Source organism: Carcharodon carcharias, chromosome 2 (assembly GCF_017639515.1).
Source record: "Carcharodon carcharias isolate sCarCar2 chromosome 2, sCarCar2.pri, whole genome shotgun sequence".
NCBI classification, from domain to species: Eukaryota; Metazoa; Chordata; class Chondrichthyes; order Lamniformes; family Lamnidae; genus Carcharodon; species Carcharodon carcharias.
Window position 1 is genome coordinate 208,345,029 of NC_054468.1, and position 26,166 is coordinate 208,371,194.

The following is a 26,166-nucleotide window of genomic DNA, read 5'->3' on the forward strand; positions in this document are numbered from 1 at the left end:
GCGATGAGGTGAGCAACCTTCAAAGGGAAAAATAAAACCTGTTGAAAGACCTTCACACACTACAAGATTTCCTCAGGTCACAGTTCGCACCTCTGGAAAAGTATGAAGAGAAACAAAAAGAATTCAGCACCTGAGATAAAAACAAAGAACTGCGGATGCTGGAAATCTAAAACAAAAACAGAAACAGAAATACCTGGAAAAACTCAGCAGGTCTGGCAGCATAGGCGGAGAAGAGCACAGTTGACGTTTCGAGTCCTCATGACCCTTCAACAGAACTAAGCAAAAATAGGAAAGGGGTGAAATATAAGCTGGTTTAAGGGGGTGGGGGGTTGTTGGGACAAGAAGCCAGTAATAGGTGGAGATAACCAAAAGATGTCACAGACAAAAGGACAAAGAGGTGTTGAAGGTGGTGATATTATAAAGGAATGTGCTAATTAAGGGTAGCAGGACAAACCAGATAGTGGGGGTGGGGTGAAGGAATACTAAAAAAGACTAAAAGGTAGAGATAAACAATGGGTGGAAATACATTTAAAATAATGGAAATAGGTGGGAAAAGAAAAATCTATATAAATTATTGGATAAAACAAAAAGGAAGGGGAAGAAATGGAAAGGGGGTGGGGATGGAGATGAGAGTTCATGATCTAAGATTGTTGAACTCAATTTTCAGTCCAGAAGGCTGTAAAGTGCCTAGTCGGAAGATGAGGTGCTGTTCCTCCAGTTTGCGTTGAGCTTCACTGGAACAATGCAGCAAGCCAAGGACAGACATGTGGGCATGAGAGCAGGGTGGAGTGTTGAAATGGCAAGCGACAGGGAGGTCTGGGTAATGATTGCGGACGGACCAAAGGTGTTCTGCAAAACGGTCACCCAGTCTGCGTTTGGTCTCTCCAATGTAGAGGAAACCGCATTGGGAGCAACGAATTCAGTAGACTAAGTTGGGGGAAGTGCAAGTGAAATGCTGCTTCATTTGAAAGGAGTGTTTGGGCCCTTGGACGGTGAGGAGAGAGGAAGTGAAGGGGCAGGTGTTGCATCTTCTGCGGTTGCATGGGAAGGTGCCGTAGGAGGGGGTTGAGGAGTAGTGGGTGATGGAGGAGCGAACCAGGGTGTCACGGAGGGAACAATCCCTACGGAATGCCGCCGGGGGGGGGGGTGGTGAAGAGATGTATTTGGTGGTGGCATCATGCTGGAGTTGGCGGAAATGGCGGAGGATGATCCTTTGAATGCGGAGGCTGTTGGGGTGATAAGTGAGGACAAGGGGGACCCTATCATGTTTCTGGGAGGGAGGAGAAGGCGTGAGGGCAGATGCGCGGGAGATGGGCCGGACCTGGTTGAGGTCCCTGTCAACCACAGTGGGTGGAAAACCTCGGTTAAGGAAGAAGGAGGACATATCAGAGGAACTGTTTTTGAAAGTGGCATCATCAGAACAGATGCAACAGAGGCGAAGGAACTAAGAGAATGGGATTGGGTCCTTAACGGAAGTGGGTTGTGAGGAGCTGTAGTTGAGGTAGCTGTGGGAGTCGGTAGGCTTGTAATGGATATTGGTGGACAGTCAATCACCAGAGATTGAGACAGAGAGGTCAAGGAAGGGAAGGGAAGTGTCAGAGATGGACCATGTGAAAATGATGGAGGGGTGGAGATTGGAAGCAAAATTAATAAATTTTTCCAGGTCCCGACGAGAGCATGAAGCAGCACCGAAGTAATCATTGATGTATCGGAGAAAGAGTTGTGGGAGGGGGCCGGAGTAAGACTGGAACAAGGAATGTTCCACATACCCCATAAAGAGACAGGCATAGCTGGGGCCCATGCGGGTACCCATAGCCACACCTTTTATTTCGAGGAAGTGAGAGGAGTTAAAGGAGAAATTGTTCAGTGTGAGAACAAGTTCAGCCAGACGGTGGAGATTAGTGGTGGATGGGGATTATTCAGGCCTCTGTTCGAGGAAGAAGCGCAGAGCCAGCAGAACATCCCCGTGGGGGTTGGAGGTGTAGAGGGATTGGACGTCCATGGTGAAGAGGAGGCGGTTGGGGCCAGGGAACTGGAAATTGTTGATGTGATGTAAGGTGTCAGAGGAATCACGGATGTAGGTGGGAAGGGACTGGACAAGGGAAGAGAGAAGGGAGTCAAGATAGCGAGAAATGAGTTCCATGGGGCAGGAACAGGCTGACACGATCGGTCTGCCGGGACAGTCTTGTTTGTGGATTTTGGGTAGGAGGTAGAAGCGGGCTGTCTGAGGTTGGGCGACTATCAGGTTGGAAGCTGTGGAAGGAAGAGGAGATGAGGTCAGTGACAGTCCTGGAAACAATAGCTTGATGTTCAGTGGTGGGGTCATGGTCCAGGGAGAGGTAGGAGGAAGTGTCTGCGAGTTGATGCTCAGCCTCCGCGAGGTAGAGGTCAATGCGCCAGACAACAACAGCACCCACCCTTGTCAGCGGGTTTGATGACAATGTTAGAGTTGGAACCTCCTTTTTGTTTTTTCCAATAATTTATATAGACTTTTCTTTTCCCACCTATTTCCATTATTTTTAAATGTATTTCCACCCATTGTTTATCTCTATCTTTTAGCCTTTTTAGTATTCCTTCACCCCACCCCTACTAGAGCTATCTGTACCTGGTTTGTCCTGCTTTCTACCCTTAATTAGCACATTCCTTTAAATAATATCACCACCTTCAACACCTCTTTGTCCTTTTGTCTGTGACATCTTTTGGTTATCTCCACCTATTACTGGCTTCTTGTCCCAACAACGCCCCGCCCCCCCAAAACCAGCTTATATTTCACCCCTTTCCTATTTTTCCTCGGTTCTACTGAAGGGTCATGAGGACTCGAAACGTCAACTGTGCCCTTCTCCGCCGATACTGCCAGACGTGCTGAGTTTTTCCAGGTATTTCTGTTTCTGTTTTTGTTTTAGAATTCAGCACCTCTTTGAACAAACTCAAAAATGAGTTGGCAGAGAAGCCATAACAATGCCCATTCCCAGAGGCAGCAACCAAATACAAAAAGGAGATGGAAGAGCTGAAGAATCAGCTAAATGAAGCCAAAGAGGATTTGGAAGCAAAAGTTGCAGAATTTTCCAAGAAGCAGACAGATCATGAAATTTTGGGAGACTCAGCCACTGAGCTCAGACAAGTTAAACTTGCATCTGAGAGTAGTCTGGCCAACAGTGAAGTCAAAAAGAAGGCCAAGGTTAAAGTCTGCATGAGAAAGAAGGAGGCACATAGAAAGAAGATACAGAAATACTATAGGGCCTTAATTCTGGAAACATACAAATACACTTTCATACATAGGCCTGGCAATCAAATCGCAAACACTCATGGCTTTAGTCATTTGTCTTTATGAGAAAATGATGATCATGTTCCATTTCCACAGGAACTTGTTTCATTGTTAAATTTCTTAGATCCCTAGCTGGTATGTACTCAACAGATCAGAGACTGGGCAAGTCAGGACCCAGTCCTATCTCAGGTACGGGAACAAGTGCCACATGGCTGGTCACAGGAGCCCATATCTGATGAAATGAAACCATACTTCAACAAAAGACATGAAATAACCAACCAGGATGGCATCTTATTGTGGGGCGCATGAGTAAGAGTTCCTCCAAAAGGAAGGGAACCACTTCATCCAGGAATTTCCCAAATAAAGACCATAGCACTCAGCTATCTATGGTGGCCAGGGATGGATGGTGAAATAGAGAGTTTAGTAAAGCACTGTGCGCAAGGTCAGAAACTTCATAAGTTTCCAGTGACAGCTCCGTTACACCCATGGGAGCGGCCAGGTAGACCCTGGGTGCGGTTACACATTGACTACATTGGACCTTCCCTGGGAACAATGTTTCTGCTCATTATTCATGCCAATTCAAAATGATTGGACATATACAAGGTGAAGTCACCAGCGTATGCCGCTACAATTGAGAAACTATGTCAGCGTTTTGCCATTCACGGGCTACCAGAAGTAGTTGTTTCCGATAATAGCACAGCATTTACAAGTGCTGAGTTCAGCAGTGTATCAGCCTCAAAGGTATCACTCATGTGAAAACTGTACTGTACCATCCTCCTCAAACTGACTGGCTGAAAGGGCAGTTCAGACGTTCAAGGCAAGCATGAAAAAGCTAACTGGTGATTCCTTGGCATCAAGCTAGCAGGCTTTCTTTTTCATTACAGGGCTACCCCATACACAACAACAGGTGTCACGCCTGCAGAGTTATTTTTGAAATGCTGTCTCAGGACAATTTTGAGCTCAATAATGCCGAATTTAGAGGGGAAGGTGGAAAGGAGTCAGGGAAGCCAGAAAACTAGACATGACTGGCATAGTCACGAAAGGAAATTTACCGCGGGAGAGCCAATCGATATATGTGAAGAACTTCGGGCAAGGACCAAAGTGGTTACCGGGTGAAATAAGTACGGTGACTAGACCTCTATTTTACCACATGGAAGTGGAAGGCCGGATCATCCATAAACATGTGGACCATTTTAAAAAGAGAGACAAATCACCAAGATTTGCTTCCACCAGTGCTCATGACCAGGTATGCGGTTCCTGTTGAGGGTACTCAACCCACGACTGCACTTCTGATGTTCCTGTAAAAGTTAAGGATACAGAACTGCAAGTGCCCACCAAGGCACCTGATGTTCAGGCAACTCCGGAAAAGGAGGGTCCTGACAAAGAATCTGATGTTGTGGAGCTGCGACATTCCATACGTACCAGGAAACAACCTGAAAGACTGAACTTGTTAATTCCTTACCCAACATAAATATAACATGTATAACTGAGTTAAAGGGGGAGGAATGTAGTAATTATGGTTTCATGTAGTGTGTAATGTACCTTTAAAAGTAATACTTGTTAGGCAAGATCGCATGATCTGTAGTAACCAATAGGAGAGTAGCATGGGCTACCTCAGACTCAGTGTAGAGATAGAGTTGGAGTTGAAAGCACATGTGTAGTTGCTACTGAGTATATTGTAAATGAACTTATAGTTTCCACCCCAGAATTGTCTGCAGGTCAACTCTGTCATTAATAGCACAACTCGGCCACCCTACAACAGAACCTAACTTTTATTTGTTTGTTTAGATACCTGGAGAGTAGCTACTGAACAGCCACAGGAGTCAGCTGATGAACTTTTAACAAAAGAATAAAACATTTATTCAACAAGAAAAGATGAACTATATTACAATACTCCTTCACCCATAACTATACCTTTACAGATATATACACATTTGTAAGGATACGCAAGTTACAAAAGCTATCTTATACTTTAATGTCCACAGTAAGTACACAGCCCATGTACCAATAGACACCCCTATGGTCAGACACACCACACTCTGAAATCAAGTGACAGATGCCACCTCAACCAGATGCTATGGGTCTCTCCTCAACTCCCCCCAGATGCTTGTCACACCCGGAGCCAACCGGTCTCACTACACTCCGTCTTTGACATGAGGGTTCCCAAATTCCACTTTGCCTTGGAATCTTCTTCCAAACCGATGCTTTCTCTCAGATGTCTCCTGCAAGTGTTCACCTCCAGGTCTTTGAACTCTCCTTCTTATGTTCCCCTTCCCTGGGTCACCAGATGCATTCAAGCTGTCTTCCACACACTTTCTTTCACCAACTCAGCATCAACAGTACACCACTTCATCACATGCTCATAGTAAAGAGTTACAGACCGTCAGTTGGCTCTTTGGACCTTCTTGCCTCTTGCAAGCTGTTCTCACTTCAAATCTGTTTTCTGCAGTTTTTGTCCCTTTAAATCTGAAGCTTGGAGCCTTTCTCTCTGCCCCTCACTCTTAACTTCACTTAACAGGACCTTTTCCAGGTTCCTGTCCTTCCTTTGACTAGAAGGTCGGCTTTGGACTTTCCCCTCTTCCATTCCCCTGGATTTTGGGGTTTTTCTTTAGCTTGGGACTGGCTATCTGCCCCCTTCTAGGCTGTTCCTGTCTGGCAGCTATCTTCAAAATGTGCTGAACTCCAACAGCTTCCAAATAAAACTGCTGTCTTTCTTCTTCTGGGTGTGTCTATTGGAGGGATCTGCTTTGTTGGCCTCCTGTTGCTAGGCAACAGTCCAATTTTTCTACCATTGCTTGTTTACCTTAGCCTAAGTCGTAAAACTCTCATTAGAAATGCAACCACCTTTTTAAAGTGAAACTAAAACTCCATTTGACCTTTCTTAACACACAGATACAGAAATACAAATCAAACAAACTTTAAAGCTAAAATTTATTCCTAACACCCACAAAATACAAATATAGCTTATTTAAACTGTTTCTATTTCCTAACACTAAGACAAAGTAATGATTTTGTTCAAATTTTTCACCTGCAGAATTTTCCTTCTTTGATCCACATGACCCAGCATGCAAAAGAATCCTACGTGACCTTAAAACAACCGTTGCTGAATTGTTTGCTATCTTGCGTCAGTGGGTCCCACAAGTGCAGCAACAGATCGATGTGATTGGGAATGAGGTAAACTAAAATTGTCTATTCCTAATTACTGTACCATGTAGAATTGTTTTTTTTTAGCAAGGCTTATAGGTTTGTAATGTGTATTGATTAAACCTATTGATTTGACCTACCAAAAGTCCCAAAATACAGTGCTTCATGTACGAGAGTCCTGCAATTGCACTTGTTCAAAATTACAACCAGATTTTCAGGCACAGAAGGGAAGAAAGTTATTTTTCTAGTGTTTCTTGGAATTTTTGAACATTTTATAAAAATTTACCTTCAGAGACTTGCATTCTTAACCTTTAAGTGTATTTTTATGGCATGAGTATAAAAAATTGAAAAGCTTTCCCAATTGCAGGATCTAAAACAAAAAATTAAATGTGCTAAGGAACTGATTACTATGCTCTAGTTTTACTACAAAATGGCTTTGTATATTTTCAAAAGTATATTTTAACAATTTAAAATCAAATTTTCAGCTGTATTAAATCTTTTGTAAAGCAAAATTAAAACATGTAAAACATATATTCCTAAACATGTGTGCCTAATGTACATGAATGATGATGGATGAATGAATTGAAAATTTAAGATAAATATATAGGGGTAGAGTTTCCATTAAGGTGCAATTGCCAATACTTTTCAAAGTGTTTTACCAGTCCGCCTCCCCTCCCAGCTCAAGCCTATTTGCATATCAGCAAACGCAAAATCTGCCATGAACCACACAACCAGGCAGCATTTTTTAAACATTTGCTTTACAAAAGATTTAATACAGCTGAAAGTGAGTTTATCACAAAAAAATGATTTTAAGTTGTTAAAAATAACCTTTTGAAAATATACAAAGCTATTTTGTCGTAAGACTGGAGCATAGTAATCAGTTCCTTAATAAATTTATTGTTTTATTCATTCAAAACGCACCTATTAATGTCCTTGCACCCAAAAGATCTAGCTTAATATTGGGGTTTCCTCAAAGATCTGCAAATGATTGCAATTAGTAGAAGTTGCCAGTGATGATTAATTCACCTGGGGGTGTGGCCAGTTTTGAGAGTGGGATCTGCTTCTTGTGTGGAATTTTTAGAACTAATGGAAAATATTGTGGAAATTTGTGTTGTGCTGATTGCTTAAGGGTAACAGTGACTTCAGATGCATTGTGTTGAGAAAAGCAGAGCAATTGAGCAGAAACTCCATGCCTCTGTTGAACATTAATTTTCATACTCAAAGAAGTTAAATATATGGAGGAGTTTGGTGCTTTTCTTGTGCTTAAAATGTTTATGCTGATAAATACCCCTTTTACCTTTGGCATATTCCAATGAAATTGACGAGACTTAGTATCATTTGACATCTGTGAAATGGATGCATTTTTGGGTCTACTTTCCAGGTTGTGCCTGAGGAAGAAATTCCATAGATTGAGCTACAATGGACCCACTGTTAAGTTCTGGAGAAGAATGAGGGAAATGGGAAATGATGAAAGCTGGCAATGGATGTTTATGGATAGTTCACTGACTAATTCGTAATGTCAAAGGGAACTGAAACTTGTAAGGAGAAATTTTCCTGGGTTCAGCTGCACTGGATTATCTCAGTGCAGTGAATGTTGGAATATTGAGTGAACTGGAGCTTATGCCAGTAAAGGAACGTGCCTAATTTTTCTTTTAAAGAAAATCAAGCAAGTTCCTTTGAAGATATGCATTCTAACTTGCTCGATTTCCCCCCGCCCCCACAATATTTGCGGCATCCAGGCAATATTGTTAGTGGTGCAGACCCAGAAAAATCTCCCCATACAAGCTTCTGTAAGTAGATCCATGTGTCAATGTTTCAATGAGAGCAAGTATAATTAGGAAAATTATTTTGTTATGTTGTTTGTTTATAATGTCTGATGATGGATGAGGATTGTCTTAACAGAGAGCATTGTCCCTTATTTCTCAGTTGATTGTGCATGATCAATTTTCATGTAAAATTAAAAAAAGTAAATGAACCTTCTGTCATTCTGTTTGGAATATAATTGCTTTAGATTCTGAATCGGGGATGCCATGTGAATGACAGAGATGGATTGACAGATATGACACTGCTACATTACACCTGCAAAGCTGGAGCTCAAGGAATTGGTGAGTTGTATCTCAAATATTTATTTTAATGTAGATTTTGTATTAACAGTTTCCTTTATACCCTCTTTCCTTGTCTATTACCTTAGTGCTCCTTCTTATCACCATTTTCTGACAGGAGTATTCCCTATTTTAATAACCAATGTGATTATTATGAGAATGAGGTTGTTGATATTTGGTTCTGTTGTGGTCACCCCAGTCATCCAGATTTTATTTAATGGACTGCTCATGAAACAATCCTAATCAAATTATGTTTTTTAAAACCTGCCATTTAGATCATTAACTTAATGATCCTTCAATTAATGACCCTTCAAGTCAATAAAGTTGGAGATACATGCTTGATAAAGTCACTTAAATCCAGTGCTAAAGACTTTTGGAATTGTTACAATATGAAAATGGAGACAGAATTTATCTTTGTATTTTCATCGCTTGCTAAATAAATGGACCAAATAAGATGCGTGGAAATGTGTGTGATCTGTGATTGTGTCTTCCCTCAATATCCTGTTAAAGGAGAATTGTATCACATCATGTGAGCATTTCTCACAGAATGAATTAGTTCCACACTTTTCTCAATTGGTGGCATATTGTACTGCTAAATATTGCTAGAGACTATGTGGGCTGTTGACCAGAATTGGAGTAGTGCTATCTTCTTCAGTACTGACTGATTTTTGCCAAATTGCTGTTGTGTCCTCTTGAGCTTGCAGTGGGTTTGCATGGTCAGTTTTCCAATTTTACTCAATGCTGTCAGGAAAAATTACCGAAAAGTTGAACCTTTGTCTTGTCATATTGAAAAGCAGTATTGGCAAAGTCTTGGAAGTAGGTTACTTGCGTGCCCATTCACAGTTCAAAAGTACATGATACAAGAGAATCAGCTTTCACGGGCATATTCTATTTTGGAAGTTGCACATTTTGGGAAAAATAAAACTTTTACCAGTAACTGACAAAATATAATTTTAGGCCCTTTAGATCCTGCTACTCATTATTGAAATGTGATTGTTCATCTGAGTGTTGTGCACACAATTTATAGACTTTTATACTTGCATTAATAAATTTACTAGAGTATGACATCATTATAATTTACATTGAATTGCGTCGAATTATATAGCATAGAAACAGGCTATTTGACCCACCAGGTCTGTATTGGTACTTAGGCTCCACAAGAGCCTCCTCTCACCCAACTTCATCTAACCTGCTTCTGGCAACACTTACATGTACTTATCATAAAAGTCAAAGCATCCAATGTTAATCATCTTTAAAAACAAAATACAACCTAAAATGCCCAATTGAGTTATATTTGTAGCATGTTGGGGGAAAAATTAAATATACAAGGTGGCATAGTAGTATTGTTGCTGGACTAGTGATGATCCAGGGACCGGGTTCAAGTCCCACCACGGCAGATGGTGAAATTTGAATTCAATAGAAATCTGGGATTAGAAGTCTAAGGGTGACCATGAAACTATTGTCGATTGTTGTAACCCATCTGATTCATTAATGTCCTTACCTGGTCTGGCCTACATGTGACTTCAGACCCACAACAATGTGGTTGATTCTTAATTGCCCTCTGAAATGTTTTGTATCAATCCGCTAAAAAGTCTAAAAGGGATCACCCAGCATTGACCTAGGTACCGGAAACTACAATGGCAAACTCAGTCCTGCCGACTCTGCAAAGTCCTCCTTACGAACATCTGAGGGCTAATGCCAAAATTGGGAGAGCTATCACAGACTAGTCAAGCAACAGCCTGACATAGTCAGACTTGGGGAAAATACCTTACAGACAATGTCCCAGACACTGCTATCACCAACAAAAACAGAAAATGCTGGAAAAACTCAGCAGGTCTAACAGCATCTGTGGAGAGAAAATCAGAGTTAACGTTTCGAGTCCGTATGACTCTTCTCTCCATAGATGCTGTTAGCCCTGCTAAGTTTTTCCAGCGTTTTCTGTTTTTGTTTCAGATTTCCAGCATCCGCAGTATTTTGCTTTTATCTTACTACTATCACCATCCCACTTGCAGGATAGCCCCAGTGGAGGTTGCAGCAGGTATACAGTCGGGAGAGAGTACTGAAAATTGACTCCGGACCCCATGAAGTATCATGGCATCAGGAGAAACATGGGCAAGAAAACCTCCTGCTGGTTACCACGCACCGCACCTCAGCTCATGAGTCAGTACTCCTCCATGTTGACCACCACTTGAACGAAGCATTGAAGGGGGCAATGGCGCAGAATGTACTCTGGGTGGGAGAATTCGATGTCCATCACCAAGGGTGGCTCGGTAGCACCACTACTGACCAAGTTGTGTGCGTCCTAAAGCTCATAACTGCTAGGTTGGGTCTGCGGCAGATGATGAGAGAACTAACAAGAGGGAAAAACACTTGACCTCATCTTCATCAACCTGCATGCCGCAGATGCATTTGTCCATGAAAGTATCGGTAGGAGTGACTACCACACAGTCATTGTGGAGGCGAAGTCCCGTCTTCACACTGAGGATACCCTCCGCCATGCTAAATGGGATAGTTTTCGACCACCTCTAGCAAATCAAGACTGGGCAACCGTGAGGTGCTGTGGGCCATCAGCAGCAGCAGAATTGTACTCAAACACAATCTGTAATCACATGGCCCGGCATTACCCCCACTCTACCATTAACACCAAGCCAGGGAATCAACCCTGGTTTAATGAAGAGTGCAGGAAAGCATGCCAGGAGCAGCACCAGGCATACCGAAAAATGAAGTGTCAACCTGGTAAAGCTACAACACAGGACTACTTGCATGCCAAATAGCATAAGCGGCAAGCGATAGACAGTGCTTAGCGATTCCACAACCAGAGGATCAGATCTAAGCTCTGCAGTTCTGCCACCCACGAGGAGGAGGTTCCACAAATATCCCCATCCTCAATTATGGGGGAGCCCAGCACATCACTGCAAAAGATAAGGCTAAAGGCTAAGATAAGGCAACAATCTTCAGCCAGAAGTGCCAACTGGATGATCCATCTCGGCCTCCTCCAGGGGTCCTCAGCGTCACAGATGCCAGCCTTTAACCAATTTGTGACAGATGCTGCCCAGGCCATGGTGACAGAGGAGGAAACTCCGTCACTAGAAGGGCTTAAAATTGATAAGGAGGAGATATTGGATAAACTGTCGGCACTTAAAGTTGATAAGGCACTGAAACCGGATGAGATGCATTCAAGAATATTAAAGGAAGTGAGAGTGGAAATTGCAGAGGCACTGGCAGTGATCTTTCAATGTTCCCTGAATTCAGGAGAGTTCCGGAGGACTGGAGAATTGCTTACATTCTGCCCTTGTTCAAAAAAGGTTGTGAAGATCTGCTTGCAATTACAGACCAGTCAGCTTAACTTCAGTGGTGGGGAAACTTCTAGAAACAATTACCCGGGATAGAATTAATAGTCACGTAGAAAAATGTGGATTGATTCGGAAGAGTCAGCACGGATTTGTTAAAGGAAATTTGTGTCTAACTAACTTGCTGGAGTTTTTTGAAGAGGTAACAAAGATGGTTGATGAGGGCAAGGCTGTTGATGTGGTCTATATGGACTTCCAAAAGGCGTTTGATACAGTGCCACACAACAGACTTGGTCATGGAATAAAAAGGGAGTGCAATGTGGATATAAAATTGGTTGAGGGACAGGAAACTGAGAGTAATGGTTAATGGGTATTTTTCGGGCTAGAAGTTGGCTTTGTAGTGGAGTTCCCCAGGGGTTGGTATTGGGACCCTTGCTCCTCTTGATATATATAAATGATCTAGGTCTTGGTGTGCATGGGTCAACTTCAAAGTTTGCGGACGACACAAAACTTGGGAGAATTGTAAACTGTGAAGAGGACAGTGTAGAAATTCGAAAGGACATTGACACATTGGTGGAGTGGAGTAGATAGGTGGCAGATGAAGTTCAATGCAGAGAAGTGTAAGATGATACACTTTGGTATAAAGCACATGGAGAGACAGTATAAAATAAAGGATACTATTCTAAATGGTGTGCAAGAGCAGAGAAACCTGTGCCTATATGTACATAAGTCATTAACAGTGGCAGGACAGGTAGAGAGAGCGGTTTCTGAAGCATACAGTATTCTAGGCTTCATTAATAAGGGCATAGAGTACAAGAGCAGGGAGATTATGATGACCTTATATAAGACATTGGTTAGACCTCAGCTGGAGTATTGTGTACAGCTCTGGGCGCCACACTATAGGAAGGATGTGAATATATTAGAGAGAGTGCAGAAGAGGTTTATGAGAATGGTTCCAGGGCTGAGACGCTTCAGTTATGAGGAAAGATTGGAGAAATTGGGACTGTTTTACTTGGAGAGGTGAAGGCTGAGAGGAGAGGAGACTTGATAGAAGTTTCCAAAATCATGAGTGTTTTGGACAGAGTAGATAGGGAGAATCTGTTCCCGCTCGTAAATGGATCGAGAACCAGGGGGCACAGTTTTAAAGTGTTTTGTAAAAAAAAGCGAATGTAAGGCGAGAATTTTTTTTCACACAATGAGTAGTTAGGGTTTGAAATGTACTGCCTGGAAGTGTAGTTGAGGCAGGTTCAATTGAGGCATTTAAGAGGACATTTGATAATTATCTAAATGGAAACAATGTGCAGGGTTACGGGGAAAAGGCAGGATATGGGAATTAGTTAAAATGCTGAAAGGGCTGGTGCAGACACAATGGCCTCCTTCTACGCATAACAATTCTGTGATTCACTCCATGTGATATCAAGAAACGGCTGAAGGTACTGGATACTGCAAAGGCTATGGGCTCTGACAGCATACCGACAATAGTACTGAAGACTTGTGCCCCAGAACTTGCCATGCCCCTAGCCAAGCTGTTACAGTAGAACTACAACACTGGTATCTACATGGCAATTTGGAAAATTGTCCAGATATGTCCTGTACACAAAAAGCAGGACAAATCTAATCCGGCCAATTACTGCCCTATCAGCCTACTTTCCATCATCAGTAAAGTAATCATAACAGCGATGTCAAGTGACACTTGCTTAGCAACAACCTGCTCACTGATGTTCAGTTTGGGTTCTGCAAGTGCCACTCAGCTCCTGTCCTCATTACAGCCTTGGTTCAAACATAGACAAAAGAGCTGAACTCCAGAGGTGAGGTGAGAGTGGCTGCCCTTGGCATCAAGGCAGCATTTGACCGAGTATGGCATCAAGGCTCTGTAGCAAAAGTGGAGTCAGTGGGAATAAGAGGGAAAACGCTTTGTTGGTTGGAGCCATACCTAGCACAAAGTAAGTTGGTTGTGGTTGTGGGAGGTCAATCATCTCAGTTCCAGGACATCATTGCAGGAGTTCCTCAGGATAGTGTCCTAGACCTAACCGTCTTCAGCTGCTTCATCAATGACCTTCCTTCCATCATAAGGTCAGAAATGGGGATGTTTGCTGATGGTTGCACAGTGTTCAGTACTATTTGCCACTCCTCAGATCTTGAAGCAGTCCATGTCCAAATGCAGCAACACCTGGACAATATCCAGGCTTGGGCTGACAAGTAGCAAGTAACAAGTGCCAGACACTGACCATCTTCAACGAGAAATATTCTAACCATTGCCCCTTGACATTCAATGGCACTACCACCCCCCAACAATTCCCCACTATCAACATCCAGGGGGTTACCGTTGACCAGAAACTGAACTGGACTAGTCATATAAATACTGTGGCGACAAGAGCAGGTCAGGGGTTAGGAATTCTGCGCTGATTAACTCACCTCCTGATTCCCCAAAGCCTGTCCACCATCCAACAAGGCACAAGTCAGGAGTGTGATGGAATACTCTCCACTTGCCTGGCTGAATGCAGCTCCAACAACACTCATGAAGCTTGACATCATTCAGAACAAAGCAGCCTGCTGAATTGGCCCACAAACATTCACTCCCTCCACCACTCATGTACAGTGGCAACAGTGTATACCATCTACAAGATACACTGCAGGAACTCACCAAGCCTCCTTAGACAGCACCTTCCAAACCCATGACCACTACCATCTAGAAGGACAAGGGCAGCAGACACATTGGAACACTACCACCTGGCCGAAACCCTCCAAGCCACTTACTCATCCGCCGTTCCTTCACAGTCGCCTGGTCAAAATCCTGAAACACTCTCCGTAACAGCTCTGTGGGTGTACTTAGACCATATGGACTGTTGCAGTTCAAGAAGGCAGCTCATCGCCACCCTCACAAGGGCAATTTGGGATGGGCAATAAATGCTGGCCTAGCCAGTGATTCTGACATCCCATGAATGAATAAAAGAAAAATATGTTCATTCTCCATGCTTTGGCTTTGTTTACAGCCTAGGAGCCTATTGTGGTATTTTCTAAACCTTTTTCTGGTATATCATTATTCCAGGGTGCCCGCTTCAGTAGTCATACTATCAGTCTTGCAGTTCATCATTGTGCATCAAATTTTAATTGATTGGTAACTGACCACCTGAAGAGCCCTGTTCCCCCCAGTGCTGTCATCAGGAACCTTTACTGATAATGCTATTTCAAAAAGAAAATTTGTCCGTGCAAGCAGAACAGTTAGAGCTTTCCCAGTTCGTGGGATCCAATACTCTGTGCATGCAAATAACAATGTGTTCAGTAGATGATACCCCAAGAGGTACTGGGAAAAGATTGTTTCATGTTGTATTTTCAATTGTAAAGTTTCTGTGGTTAATAGTTCTCCATGCAAGTTTATACGAATTGTGACTCAACATTGTCCTGCTCCTTCAATGTATCCTGCAAGCCAGAGACATCTTTCATATTAAGTCATTGCAACATCTGATTTTGCTATGCCTTATCACTCCAGAGTGTTCTTTCTGAATTATATTTTTTTTTCCAGGAGATGCAGAGATTGCTGCCAAGTTTGCTTCACAGTTGATCGACATGGGAGCTGATGTCACTCTTCGTAGCCGTTGGACAAACATGAATGCTTTGCACTATGCAGCTTATTTTGATGTTCCTGAACTAATAAGAGTAGTTCTGAAGGATGCAAATGCTGGAGGTAAATATTCTCATATTTAGTTTTATGAGGGAAAAAATATAGGCTTTCCTTCCTTGGTCTTTTTTACAGTTAGATTTTTATCAGTATTTGTATTGGAGACACATTGAAACCTGTAAATTATGGACTCAAGGGCCTGAAATCAGTAGACCTTTGAAATTATCTTTATTTCAAAATGGTGAGTATATGCATTATAAAAATGCTTTCAACAGTTTTGGAGAATCAGCTGAAAATATGATTGGCACCTAATCAGCTGCAACAATGCTACGAATATATGTTTGGAAGCAGCAATTGTTGTATTTCTATTAGCTTACCAATCTCAAATTCAAATGGTAAACTAAACATAGGTTCCATTTATCTGAAGATGTAGCACAGGATTGCTTAGCAGACAGATTTACTATAAAGATTCAACAGAAACTATTAACAGTAAAGTACAGCTGCAACTCCTTTACAACACATGCTGTTAGCTAAACCCAAAGCTACTCTACAAACTATGAACAAATGAATTAGGCCATTTGGCTCCTTGCACCTGCAACGCTATTCAATAAGGTCATGGCTGATCTGATTGTGGTCTCAACTCCACCTTCTGCCCAACCCCGATAACCTTTGACTCTCTTGTTGGTCAAGAATCTATCTACCTCTGCTTAAAAATATTCACTGCTCTCTGGGGAAGAAGGTTCCAAAGATTCACGATTCTCTGAAAGAAAAAAAATGTTTTCATCTCCTTGAACGAGAGACACCTTATTTTTAAATGTGCCCCCCTTGATATGGCATAGCGGATGGTAAATGCTGCGAGACTCAAATCCCAGAGGGAAAGTTGAAACAGCTGCCACAACTGTTTTTGCAATTTGTATTTTTATTTTGGGATTCGTGCCTTGAATTCAGTAGCAAAAAGTCCTCCGCGTCTTAGAGATTATTTACAAAACTAAAATATACATTTATCAATAAAATAAATGATTTTAACCACTTGTATAGGTCTGCAAATTACTACTATGATAACTCCTAAATCCCCTAATTAATCTAATTAAGGCAACAGTAAAGGAACATAGATTTCAACAGACCCAGGCAAAGCACACAATACCCTGGACGGTGATATTTAAAATGAATTCTCTTAGCTTCAGTTTCTAGAGACAGCAGCTTGGTACATAGAGGCTGGAGGCTTTTCACTCTTGTTAGATCTTAGAATTCTTTCTTCCTTACACATAACCTCATCTCTTTTGTACATATTTCTCCCTGTTTAACTTAGATCACATTGTTCCAATATGTCTTTGCAACTTTACTTTTCCCATAATGTAAATCTTTCATAGCACTCATATTTTCAGCAATCTTTGGGAGAAATAAATGTTTGTCTTAGTTTCTGTTGGCTAGGTGTAGCATCTTACCATTTCTTTGAAATTCAGGACACTGGTTTATCGAAAAATGCAAATGTTCTTCACGCCTCACACTCTAAAACTTCAGCCATGTTTATATATTTAGCATTTCAAACCTAGCTTCTCTTCTGATACATCAAAGCACCCAGACCAGCTGTCTGTATTTCAATTAAAACACCTCCACACACACTTACACATAGAGAAATGAATCCAAACCCCTCTATTAACCTACCTTTACATTAAATTATAATAATATTATGAAAATTATTATATTTTCATGACAGCCCCCCTCCTTACTGAGAAATTAACCATCATAATTTAAAAAGACAGCTTCATTTTCTTAACCCATCTTATGTTACCTCATATACTTATCTATATAGCTACACTCTTACAATACCAGATGCATGCATTAAAAAACAATGTATATACAAATCCTTGGTATCAACAGAAATCATTCTAGTCCAGCGTCCAGGTTATTAAATGTCCAATTTTCCCTTTCAGTTTCAAACTCTTGACAACACACCTGCAATTAGATTTTCTCAACCATCCACATGTATAATCTGTAGATTAAATGGTTGCAGTAATAAACTCCATCTGAATAGCTTTGCACTTTTGTCTCAAAATTTGTCCAGAAACTTTAAAGGATTGTGGTCTGTATAAACAATTGTTTCTGATGAATTGTTAGTAATGTAAATCTCAAAATGCTGCAACGCTAACACCTGACCCAGAGTCTCCTTTTTGATCGTTGAATACCTTTTCTGTCGTATATTCAACTCCCTGAAAAATCCCTATTGGTTTCTCAATTCCAGTGTTATCTTCTTGTAACAATATGGCCCCAATGCTTATATCGCTTGCGTCAACAGCCCACTTAAATTGCTTGGCATAATTAGGTACTGCCAAAATTAGTGTCATTGTCAATTTGTTCGAACTGTCAAACGACTTCTGACACTGCTGTGCCCATTGAAACTCCTTGTTCTTTTTTAATAGTTCAGTGAATGGAGCAACCACACTGCTAATATTTGGTACAAATTTCCGGTAAAACCCACTCATGCCCAGAAATCTCAAAACTTCTTGTTTTGCTGTAGGCACGGGGAAATCCATGAGATCTTTTGACTTTCACATCTCTCAGAGCCACCTTACCATGTCGAGTGGTATAGCCTAGGTATATAACTTGTGCAAATTCACTTTTAGCCAAATTCATCATCAAATTAGCTTTTTGTAATCGACAAAACAATTCTTCCAGATGTTGTAAATGCTCTTCCCACATTTGACTGAAAGCTTCAAGTTGTCAATATAAATATAACAATTGCTCAGCCCTACAATTACTTTGTTTGTCAGTCTTTGAAATGTTTCAGATGCATTTTTCATACCAAATGGCACGACTTTGAACTGATATAGTCCATCTGGCATCACAAAAGCTGATATCTTCTTTGCTCTCTCCAATAATGGTACTTGCCAATATCCTCTTAGCAAGTCAATCTTTGTGATAAATTTTGATTGTCCCACTTTCTCAATACAATCTTCCAACCGTGGTGTAGGATATGAATCCGTTTTTGTCACCCCATTCACCTTTCAATAGTCCACACATAGTCTTTGTGTTCCTTCTGGTTTCGGCACCAGTATAATAGGCAAGCTCCAGTTACTGCATCTAGACTCAATGATGCCATTTTGAAGCATTAATTCAATTTCTTTATGTACTTGTGATAACTTTGCCAGATTTAATCTATAAGAAATGTTGCCTTATTGAAGATGAAACTTCTACACATAAATCATGTATAGCTAAATTAGTCCTCCCCAGCTTATTCCCACAAATAGCTTTGTGTGACTGCAATAGCTTCTCCAAATCATTTTGAGGCTTGTCTGCAAGGTAACTCAATATTACATTTAAATTTTCAAGTACCCCTTCATTATCCAATTTGATTAGAGGAAAATCAATTTCAGAATGCTGCATTTCTACCTCTTTCTCTTTATCTGTCACCACTAATACCTCCTTTTGGTTCTCTTCCCTGTCAAAGTACTTTTTAAGCATATTTGCATAACACACCCTCTGCTTTCTTTGATCTGGAGTATTTATTAAATAATTTACTTCATTCAGTTTCTTTTCAATCCTGTGAGGCCCACTAAACCTTGCCTTTAAGGAGTCACCCAGTACTGGTAACAGAACTAGCACTTTTCCCCCCCAGCAACAAAACTACAAGCTGTAGCTTCCCTGTCTGCCTTCACTTTCATCACTTGCTTTGATATCTTTAAATGTTCCCTAGCTAACTCACATGCTGTGTCCAATCTTTCTGTGAAGTTTGATACATAATTCAGGAGAGTAGTTTCTGAATTTTGACCTACCAGTTTCTCATGAATCAATTTCAGTGGTCCTCTTACCTCATGACCATAAACTATTTCAAAAGGATTAAAACCAGTCGATACATTAGGAGCATCCATGATAGCAAATAACAGGAATTAAATTCCCTTATCGCAATCCTGTGGATAATCCTAACTATATGCCCTCATCATAGTTTTTAAAGTTTCATGCCATCTTTCCAAAGCCCTTTGTGACTCAGGATAGTAAGCTGTTGACTTAAATTGTTTTTATCCTAATCTGTCCATTATTCCCTTAAACATGAAATTTGAACCCTGATCTGATTGTGTTTCTTTAGGTAAACCATATCTTGTAAAAAAAAAATTTAGTCAACTCTTCCATTAATATCTTTGTTGTAATATTTCTCAAAGGTATCGCTTCAGGAAACCTTGTAGACACATCCATTATTGTCAGTAAGTACTGATTTCCACTTTTAGTCTTAGGGAGGGGTCCTAAACGATCAATCATTACCCTCGTAAAAGGTTCTTCAAATGCTGGAATTGGAATTAAAGGTGCCTGCTTAATCACTGCTTGCGGTTTCCATATCACCTGACATGTGTGACATGTTCTACAGAATTTGACTACATCTCTATGCAATCCAGGCCAATAAAAATGGTTTTGTATTTTTCCCTGTGCCTTTCTAATTCCTGAATGCTCCCCCATCGGAATTTCATGAGCTATCCTCAGGATCTCATTTCTATATCCAAATGATATAACAATCTGATGCACTTCCCTCCAGCTTTCATTTGCTGAACCATGATAAGGCTACCATTTTCTCATTAAAACATTACCCTTAAGGTAATAACATTCTGAAATACACTCTGCCTCTGTTGCTGAGTACGCTGTCTGATATAAGTGTCTTATTTGTGTATCATTTTTCTGTAACTCTACCAACTGCCTTGAGCTAAACACCTCAGCTGCATTCTCCAGTCTTTCTTCTTGAACAATGTTATCAAAAACAGTGCCAACTGATTGGACTTCTGCACCTTCTCCCTGCCTTTTAAGTTCCTGTTCTTTCTGTTTCAACCTGTGAGCCTGTGACCTTGTTATCACACAATCTGGAAATGATCCAGGATCCTCTCTCTGTAACACTCCTCTTGAAGATACCTCTACAGGCTGCTCAATTGCCATAGGCATCACCCACATATGTGACCCAGCTATATCATTATCCAAAATAAATTGAACACCTGCAATGGGCAATTTTTCCACTACTGCCAACAATCACCTCACCTGTTTTCCACTTACTATTTAAATTTACTTTCCAAAATGGAATAGCATCTCCATGAACCCCACTTATTATCACCTAGTCCTGAAATACTCCCTCTGAACAACAAATGTCACTATCCCACAAAATTGTGGGTTGACTAGCCCCAGTGTTTCTTAAAATTTTAACATCTTTCCCTACTCCACCCAGTACACATGGAAAGATTTCCCCTTCACGTACAAAATCCTTAATGATTTCTGCAATCTATTGCTCAGAACCCCCTTGGGTAAATTATGAACACATTCCCACATCTTTACCTATCACTGCTTCTTCCTGTTTTACCTGTTCACAAATCACAGTTTTTCCTGTGCCTGAACCTCAGAACCCACGGTACTTTTACTTCCAGAACTTTTCTGCACCCCAATTATCCCAACAGATTTTCCCTGTAATTTCCAACACACTGACTTTGTGTGGCCAACTTTATTACAATGAAAACAACTCATTTGGAGTGTCATTTCTCAGCAAGTTCCTTTTTATTCTGGGGAAAAAAAAACTTTCTAGGAATTTTCACCTACTTCTCTTCCCTGACTACCCACCTTCCTTTCACCTTCCCACTTTTTATCCTTCTCTGATTTAAAAGGTCACAAAGGAAAGGTTTAGCTCTATGAACTAATTGACAAGCAGTTATCTCTGCTGCTTGTCTTACTGTTTCAACCCTCTGTTCCTCCACATGAGTTCTCACTACCGAAGCAATTGAATCTTTAAACTCTTCCAAAAGAATTACTTCTCTAAGTGTTGCATATGTCATCTCTATCTTTAATGCCCGTTCCCACTGGTCAAAATTACTTTGTTTTACTCTCTCAAATTCAATATAAGTTTGCCCAGGCTGTTTTCTCATATTCCTAAATTTCTGCCTCAGGAACCAACTCATATGCACTCAAAATAGCCTTTTTTTTACCACATCATAGTTCACAGACATTTCTTATGACAGTGAAGCATAAACCTCATGTGCTCTGTCCACCAGCCTGGATTGTAACAACATTGCCCAGTTTTCCTGTGGCCATTTCACATGTTTAGCTATCTTCTCAAATGAAATAAAGAATGCTTCAACATCTCTTTCCTCAAACTTTGGAAGAACTTGTACAAATTTAAACATCTCCCCACTTGGTTTTAGGTTAAAGGTTTTCTCATCATCAGAACTTTCCTCAGCATCTGATATCTCCTTTTAAAAATCCAGCTTTTTAAGTTGGTACTCTCTTTTCCTTCATTCGCTCTTCCATTGCTAACTTTTCCCTCTAGAGATCAAGTTTTTGCATTTCCATTTTTTTGAGATAATCTCGCTTTTCCCTTTCTTTTTCTGTTGCCTCTAGTTCCAGTTTTTAATTTCCAATTCTTTTTCCATTTTTGCTTCCAATTCAAGTTTTCTCAGTTACTTCGCTTGTTTAAATTCAAGTCTCTTCATTTTTAACTGAAGCCTCACTACCTCCAGCTGTGACTCACTAGTGTCAGGTATCACTTCCAACTTTAAATGGTGTACTATCACTTGAACCAAGTCTGCTTTTTGAGCTCCTACAGGTAACCCCTACTCCAACTTATCCGCCAACTCTGTTAACTTGCCCTTAGATACTTCCTGTAACCTGATCAGAAGTTAAATCTTCTACTTCCAAAAAATATTTAGCCATGCATACACTATTTTTGCAGTCTCACCACTTTAAGAATACCTCACACCAACTCCTGAATTCAAAGTGCTCCTCGTACTTATATCCTTAAGATTCACCAACTCCAACCCAATCAAGGGATTTCAAATGTATCATGCAAATAGCCCCCAATTTTGTGATGGCACAGCGGATGGTAAATGCTGAGCTTCTCAAATCTCAGAGGGAAACTTGAAACAGCTGCCACAACTGTTTCTGCAATTTGTATTTTTATTTCGAGATTTGTGCCTTGAATTCAGTAGTAATAAGTTCACTGAATCTTAGAGGATTTTACAAAACTAAATTAAACATTTATTAATAAAATAAATGATTTTAAGCACATACATAGGTCTACAAATTACTACTATGATAACTCCTAAATCCCCTAATTAATCTAGCTCCCAGTTACACCTCCATTAAGTGAAACAACATAGATTTCAAACAGACCCAGGCAAAGCACACAATACACTGGACAGTGATATTTAAAATGAATTCTCTTAGCTTCAGTTCCTGGAGACGGCAGCTTGCTACGCAGAGGCTGGAGGCTTTTCATACTTGTTAGATCTTAGAATTCCTTCTTTACACATAACCTCATCTTTTTACATGTTTCTCCCTTTTTAATGTAAATCCCATTGTTCCAATATGTCTGTGCAACTTTACTTTTTTCATAATATAAATCTTTCATAGCACTAATCTTTGGGAAAGATAAACACACTGTTTGGCTTAGCCTTTGTTGGCTATGTATAACACCTTACCATCTCTTTGAAATTCATAACTCTGGCTTATCTAAAAATGTAATTGTTCTTCACACCTCCCATTCTAAAACTTCAGCCATGTTTACATATTTAGCATTTCAAACCTAGCTTCTCTTCTGATACATCAAAGCACCCAGACCAGCTATCTGTAATTCAGTTAAACCCCCCTCGGTTGGTCACAACAAGGTTTAATTTTAAACGGATCCCTTCGCTCGTCGATACCTTTTCCCAGTCCAAATGTGTCTATATTTTAGAAGGAACCAATTTGACCAGGCTTTCTTGAGTCAAAGAAAAAATAAGTCCATTAGTTACTAAGAACACGAGAAAAAATAATAAAAACGCAACACAGATACACACAGATCAGCAATGAGAAGTTGAGTCCAAAAATAAAAGTTAAAAAGATACACAAATCAGTCTTTGGCTTGTTCATGAGGAGCAGATGGCGAAAAGTTGCGGTGATTCTGGTAGAGCTGACTTTGGCAGTTGAGCAGTTGCTTTGGGGACACTTGGCTCTGCAGGTTAGCTGAAGGAGTTGTGCTGTTTCCTTTTTGACTGTGACTTTGCTGACTTGCCTCCAGCCACACAGAGAGAGAGATAGGAGAGAGACTTTTACCTGCAGGCTGCAGGGATGCCTTGTTGATGTTCTTCTGTTGTGACCGTCACAGCCTACACCAACACACCAGAACTGGAACACCAGAACTAACACACACAAATCAGGTTTGCAGCTGGCTTTTTAACCCCTTGTGCATTCCTGGAAGGGAAAAAACAAACATGTGTTTTGCCCAGAATCTGCTTTATTTCAACTTGAATAATTTCCACATTCTGAGATGAGAAAGAGTAGGGCCCAAAAGGGACCTAGGGGGCAGTCTATGGGTGGAGCCAGATGACATCGCTAGAGTGTTGAATGAATACGTCACATCCGTCTTCACCCAAGAGAATGAGGATGAAGGTATCGAACTCGGGGAGAGAGACTGCGAGGTTCTTAAGCAAATTGATATAGGGAGTGACAAGGTATTGGAGGTGTTGGCAGGCTTAAAAGTGGCCAAATCTCCAGGTCTGGACGAGTTGTGTCCCAGACTGCTGAGGGAGACAAGGGAGGAGATTGCAGGGGCTCTGCCCCAAATTTTTAATTCCTCTCTGGCCACGGGGGAGGTGCCAGAGAACTGGTGAACAACTAATGTGGTTCCGGTATTTAAAAAGGGTTGTAGAGATAAGCCAGGGAACTACAGGCCAGTGAATCTCACGTCAATGGCAGGGAAACTATTGGAGAAAATTCTGAAGGAGAGAATCTATCTCCACATGGAGAGGCAATGTTCGATCAGGAATACTCAGCATGGCTTTGTCAGAGGGAGGCCATACCTAACAAATTTTTTGAGGATGTGACCAGGTATGTAAATGAGGGTAGTGCAGTTGATGTAGTTTTTATGTATTTCAGCAAAGCCTTTGACAAGGTCCCACATGGGAGACTTATAAAGAAGGCAAATGCACATGGGATACAGGGTAATTTGATAATGTGTATTCAAAATTGGCTTAGTTGTAGAAGACAGAGGGTGATGACAGAAGGATGCTTTAGTGACTGGAAGCCAGTGTCCAGTGGCGTACCACAGGGATATGTGCTGGGTCCCCTATTATTAGTCATTTATATAAAGGACATAGATGACTATGTAGAATTGGTAAGTTTGTGTATGACACAAAGATTGGCCGGGTGGTTAACAGTAAGGTGGAGTGTCTTGGGCTACAGGAAGATATAGACAGGATGATCAAATGGGCAGATAAGTGGCAGATGGAATTTAACCCTGAAAAGTGTGAGGTGATACACTTTGGAAGGAGTAATTTGGCAAGGAAGTATTCAATGAATGGCAGGAAGTTCTGAGGAACAAAGGGACCTCAGCGTGTGTGTCCATTGATCTCTGAAGGCGGAGGGGCATGTTAGTGGGGTGGTGAAAAAGGCATATGGGACACTTGCCTTTTTCAATCAAGACGTAGATTACAAAAGTAGGGAGGTCATGTTGGAGTTGTATAGAACCTTGATGAGGCCATAGCTGGAGTACTGTGTGTAGTTCTGGTTGCCACATTATAGGAAGGATGTGATTGCACTGGAGGGGGTGCAGAGGAGATTCACCAGGATGTTACTTGGGATGAAACATTTAAGTTATGAAAGGTTGGATAGACTTGGGTTGTTTTCATTGGAGCAGAGAAGACTGAGGGGTGACCTGATCGAGACGTACAAGATTATGAGGGGCATGGACAGGGTGAATAGGGAGCAGCTGTTCCCCTTGGTGGAAGGGTCAGTCACAAGGGGACATAAGTTCAAGGTGAAGAGCAGGAGGTTTAGGGGGGATGTGAGGAAAAACTTTTTTACCCAGAGGGTGGTGGCGGTTGGAATGCGCTGCCTGGGAGGTTGGTGGAGAAGGGTTGCCTCACATCCTTTAAAAAGTACCTGGATGAGCACTTGGCACATCATAACATTCAAGGCTATGGGCCAAGTGCTGGTAAATGGGATTAGGTAGGTAGGTCAGGTGCCTCTCACGTGTCGGTGCAGACTCGATGGGCCGAAGATCCTCTTCTGCACTGTGAGATTCTGTGATTCTGAGATGACACTCAACAGGAGATGGTTTCTGTTGAGATGTGGTAATCAGCCTCCATTGTCTCTGCAACCACAGGAAATTAAAATTAAGTCTTTTGCATTGCATCTCTCACTTTCAAGTGTCTCTGTCTGAAGTAGGCCTTGACACCTTTTTAGATGCGACATTCCATGTTCTCTGGACTGGTTGGTCAAGTGTATCCACATAGGAATTTTCCAGAAAGTGGTGATTTTATATTCTCAGCCAGCTTTTGCTTGTATGTCTTTTATTTTTTTAAAACATGTCTTCCTTTAATAAGTTCAATGTACCCGTAAGTAATTCGGGGCTGTGATCTGCTGTCATTATACTGTCATAAAACCTTGTTTACTCTGTATGATTGCATTGAGATTTTCTAAGTGCCCCACAATAATCTCCTTAGTAATAGATTCTAGCAATTTCCTTATGACACATGTTAAGCTAACTGGCCTGTAGTTTCCTGCTTTCTGTCTCCTTCTTTTATTGAATTAAGGAGTTGCATTCGCCATCTTCCAACCTGATGGGATCTTTCCAGAATCCAGGGAATTTTGGAAAATTAAAACCAACGCATCTATCATCTCAGCAGCTACTTCTTTTAAAACTGGAGGATGGAGTCCATCAGGACCTGAGGACTTGTCAGCTATTTGTTCTAATAATTTTCCCAGTACTCTTTCCCTGGTAATTGTAATTGTTTTGAATTCCTCCTT

At 41.1% G+C, this 26,166-nt stretch overlaps 1 protein-coding gene across 6 annotated transcripts in view; it reads left to right on the plus strand.

Annotated features, from left to right (window-relative positions):
• The window catches only part of LOC121289819 (CAP-Gly domain-containing linker protein 4-like), a 362,767-nt gene that overhangs the window by 91,560 nt on the left and 245,041 nt on the right, over positions 1-26,166 (plus strand). For 5 of the 6 annotated variants that reach the window (XM_041209695.1, XM_041209713.1, XM_041209721.1 and 2 more), the window contains 4 exons: positions 6,300-6,439; positions 8,421-8,514; positions 15,325-15,486; positions 19,578-19,619. In XM_041209695.1, the coding sequence (XP_041065629.1) occupies positions 6,300-6,439; positions 8,421-8,514; positions 15,325-15,486; positions 19,578-19,619 (438 nt within the window). The remainder of the gene's footprint in view (positions 1-6,299; positions 6,440-8,420; positions 8,515-15,324; positions 15,487-19,577; positions 19,620-26,166) is intronic. The other variant, XM_041209704.1, reaches the window with a different exon arrangement.